This window comes from Fukomys damarensis, unplaced genomic scaffold, assembly GCF_012274545.1.
Source record: "Fukomys damarensis isolate Sample0158 unplaced genomic scaffold, DMR_v1.0_HiC HiC_scaffold_37, whole genome shotgun sequence".
NCBI lineage: Eukaryota > Metazoa > Chordata > Mammalia > Rodentia > Bathyergidae > Fukomys > Fukomys damarensis.
Window position 1 is genome coordinate 11,228,229 of NW_022900949.1, and position 3,546 is coordinate 11,231,774.

A 3,546-nucleotide genomic window follows, 5' to 3' on the forward strand; every position below is an offset into this window, starting at 1 on the left:
CACCACCATCTACCCTCCGTCCATCCATCCATCCGTCCATCCATCCATCCATCCACCACCATCTACCATCTGTCCATCCATCCGTCCATCCATCCGTCCATCCACCACCATCTACCCTCCGTCCATCCATCCATCCATCCACCACCATCTACCCTCCATCCATCCATCTATCCATCCATCCATCCGTCCACCCATCCGTCCATCCACCTACTGACCCGCCCTAACTCCACCCATCCTCCCATCCACTTACCGATTTACTCTCCGTCCACTTCTCATCCATCCGTCCACCTGTCCACCATCTGTCTGTGTATCCATCCATCCACCCACCCAACAGGTGAGGCGGCGCAGCCCCGCCCCCAGCCGGAAACTCTCCCATGGCTGAGGTCTCTCAAAATGAACACCCTGGCCCGGCCCCCACGCTGCGGCTCTGCCTTTACCCTCTGGTCTCTGCCGTGGTTCCCACTTCAGCGCCTCTGCTGTTGTCTTGGCCAGGACCCTTTGGCTGACCCTGGGTCATCATCCCCGTGAACTGGGTAACTCACCACCCCAGAGCTTAGTGGAGTCAAACACCAAGGTCTGTCATTTCTCAAGATTCTGTGTGTGTGTGTGTGGGGTGGGGTGGGGTGGGGGATGAATGTCCCCAGGCCTTGCTTTGGGACCATTGGCCCCATGCCAGTGGGGACATGTGTCTCGACCAGCAGGCCGGACTGGAGGCCAGGGATGTCACAGGTCTCTGAGGGCAGCCCTCTCCTGATGCCCCATGCGTGCCCTATTTGCTGGACAATGACTTGTGGCCACCTTCACCAACTACCGAGGGCGCCCAGTTCCTCCGTCCTGGGCAAGCAGGGGGACCCTGCCCCGGCTGCCTCATCCCCATACGCGAGGCGCAGGCCTCGTGAGCCCTGCACACTGCCGGGATGTGCTTCATTCCACCTTAAGAAAAGCTTCCTCACTGTCCCTTCTGTCCTGCGAGGTGGCACCGGTGCCATCACTTGGAGGTGGTTTCTTGTACGTGTCTAACAAGTGCTTCTCCTTGCAGCTGCTTCTTCTTCTGCCCCAACCATCATGATCTGCTCAGCTTTGGCAAAAACACGGCCCAGCCAGTTACATCTCCAAGGAATGCAGACGAATTTTAATGTGTATCCCATGCACTGCTTGGGAAACAGCAATAACAACAGTAATAATAATCCTAGGGCATCCCGCATCTGCTAAATGGGCCCTGCTAAGCCCTGGTTTCTCTCTACACATTCAGTGCTGCAGACAACAGCAGGGTGGGATAGAGGGTGCAGGCGCACAGGCTCTGGGGGAGACCTAGGCCTGCAAGGCTGGGAGCTGGAGCTTGGGAGGATTCCCTGCAGTAGCAGCCTGGCCCAGTGCCCAACTCCAGCTCTAGGCAGGACCTGCATTAAAGTTAGGGATAGGGACTGGGATGGCTGTGGGGTAAAGCCCTGAAAATGGAACTGTGAGGTCAAAGTTGATTGCCATTTTTAAAAAAATAGGCTGGGTATTGTATACTCCTGTCATCCCAGAACTTGGGAGGCTGAGGCAGGAGGATTGCTGTGAATTAGAACCTGTGCTATATAATGAGTTCAAAGTCAGCCTGAACTACATAGTGAGACCCTGTCTCAAAAAAAGGGGTGGGGCGTGGGCTCTGGGAATTTAGCTCAGTGGTTCTGCTGCCTGCCTTGCAAGTGCAAGCACTTGAGTTTGATCACTGGTACCCAAAAAAAAAAAAGTGGGCTAAAAATCACAAAACAAGGTGGGCACAATGGTGCATGGCTGTGTTCCTAGCATTCTTGGAGGCTGAGGCAGGAGGATCATAAGTTTGAGCCTAGGCCCTGGGCTCCATTCCCAGTTTAAAAACAAAACAAAATTAGCCATTTGTCATTTTGTGGTGCATAGTCCAGTGGTACTTAGTACATTTGCAGCGCTGTGCAGCCCACCTCCCCTAGGCCAGAACATTCTGTCAACCCAGGAGGAAGCTCCATCCCCGCTCCAGCCCCAGCACCCACCAATCCACCTCTCTCTCTGGTTCACCTGTCTCAAACATCCCCTGCAGTGAGGCCCTGCCCTGTGCCTTCCTGCAGGATGCTGCAGGGTTGGGGGAATGATGGTCATTTCCAGCCTGTTCTCTTCATGGTTCTTGGTGGTTAAAGATGAGACACCACAGCGCACGACAGAGCCTTGCCTCGGGTGACACTGAAGTTGGGCCAGGCGATGGGGAAGGAGTGGGGGGAGGCGGCATGTGCCAAGGCCCTGGGGCAGCAGGGTAACTGTCAGTGCAGAGGAAGGGCTGGGGTGGTGAGTGTGGGGAGCATGAGACTAGCCGGAGAGGGCACTGGGCCCAGACAGTGCCTCTGTCACTGACACCGGTATTCTCTATCCCCAGTACATGGGCTGCATTGAGGTGCTCAGATCCATGCGTTCTCTGGACTTCAGCACTCGGACCCAGGTGACCAGGTGAGTCCTCAGGGGTGGGGCTGGGGGCTGTCTCACCTGGGGAGTGCCTGGGTCTGGGGCCTGGGAGTCCGAGGTCTACACTTCAGTTCTGTCCCATCCACCATGCATCACAGATGGTTACCCACACTTCCCAGACTTGGTTTCCTTCTGTAGGACAAGTGACCAGCCAGGCTGCAGAGTGCTGTGCCATTTCCCACAGGGTGCAGGGGGACCTATAGATGCCACCCTGGGGTGTCCTGGGTGGATGGCACAGAGAGGCAGGTGATCCCGTCACACCTCCAGCTGTCCTCAAGGTCGTCAGTGCCGAGGTGTCACCTGGCTGAGTGATGCTGCAGTAGGAATGGAACTGCTGGTCCTCTGGTGACTCCGTTGACCCTTCTGAGGCAGGATCCACTGTTTTTCTCAGCAGCTGCCAGTTTCAGTCTCATACCCTGCATGGGGTCAGGGCCGTGTCTCTGTATACACTGAGGTCCTTGGGGGCTGTTCTGTGCCCCCCGGGACCTTCAGTAACCCTAGGGGTCATGGCTGTCTTCTGCACTGTTGGTGGCTGGTTCCTACCACCTAGGGGTGGCTCAGGCAAGGGACCTCTGCTTGCGGTGTCTGCCTCAGGTCTGACCCCTCCCAGGGACGCAGTGGACACAGAAAGGAAGACAGGGCAGGCCTTGGGCTTTGGGCCCTCTTTTCCCTTTCGGCCCCATCCTTGTCTGGGCCCTGCGCCTGCCCCTCCCCTTCTGGTCCCCATCCTCCAATACCCTCTCCCTCCAACCACAGGGAGGCCATCAATCGGCTCCACGAGGCTGTGCCAGGCGTCAGGGGCTCCTGGAAGAAGAAGGTGGGTGAGGACTACAAGCCCTTCCGGCTGGCAGGCGAATCTAGGGCTGTGGGGACTTGGAGGCCATCCTGGGTGCCCCTGAGACACTGCCTGCTTACATAATAACCGCGAGCTGAGGCCAGATTCCCCAGGGACCATTCTGAGCTCCACCCCGGCTGGGCCCCGCCCCTCACGCTGGCCCCGCCCCCAAGAGGCCGGCCTATACACGGAGCTCCACCCCGGCTGAGCCCCGCCCCTCACCCCGGCCCCGCCTC

At 57.8% G+C, this 3,546-nt stretch overlaps 1 protein-coding gene across 1 annotated transcript in view; it reads left to right on the forward strand.

The window, feature by feature from the left end:
* Nucleotides 1-406: 406 nt before the first annotated feature.
* Nucleotides 407-3,546, forward strand: part of Shc2 (SHC adaptor protein 2) — a gene marked incomplete at its 5' end in the record, with an annotated part of 12,816 nt that continues 9,676 nt past the window's right edge. The window contains 3 exons of the mRNA XM_033759445.1: nt 407-574; nt 2,390-2,460; nt 3,232-3,292. Coding sequence (XP_033615336.1) covers nt 407-574; nt 2,390-2,460; nt 3,232-3,292 — 300 coding nt within the window. The remainder of the gene's footprint in view (nt 575-2,389; nt 2,461-3,231; nt 3,293-3,546) is intronic.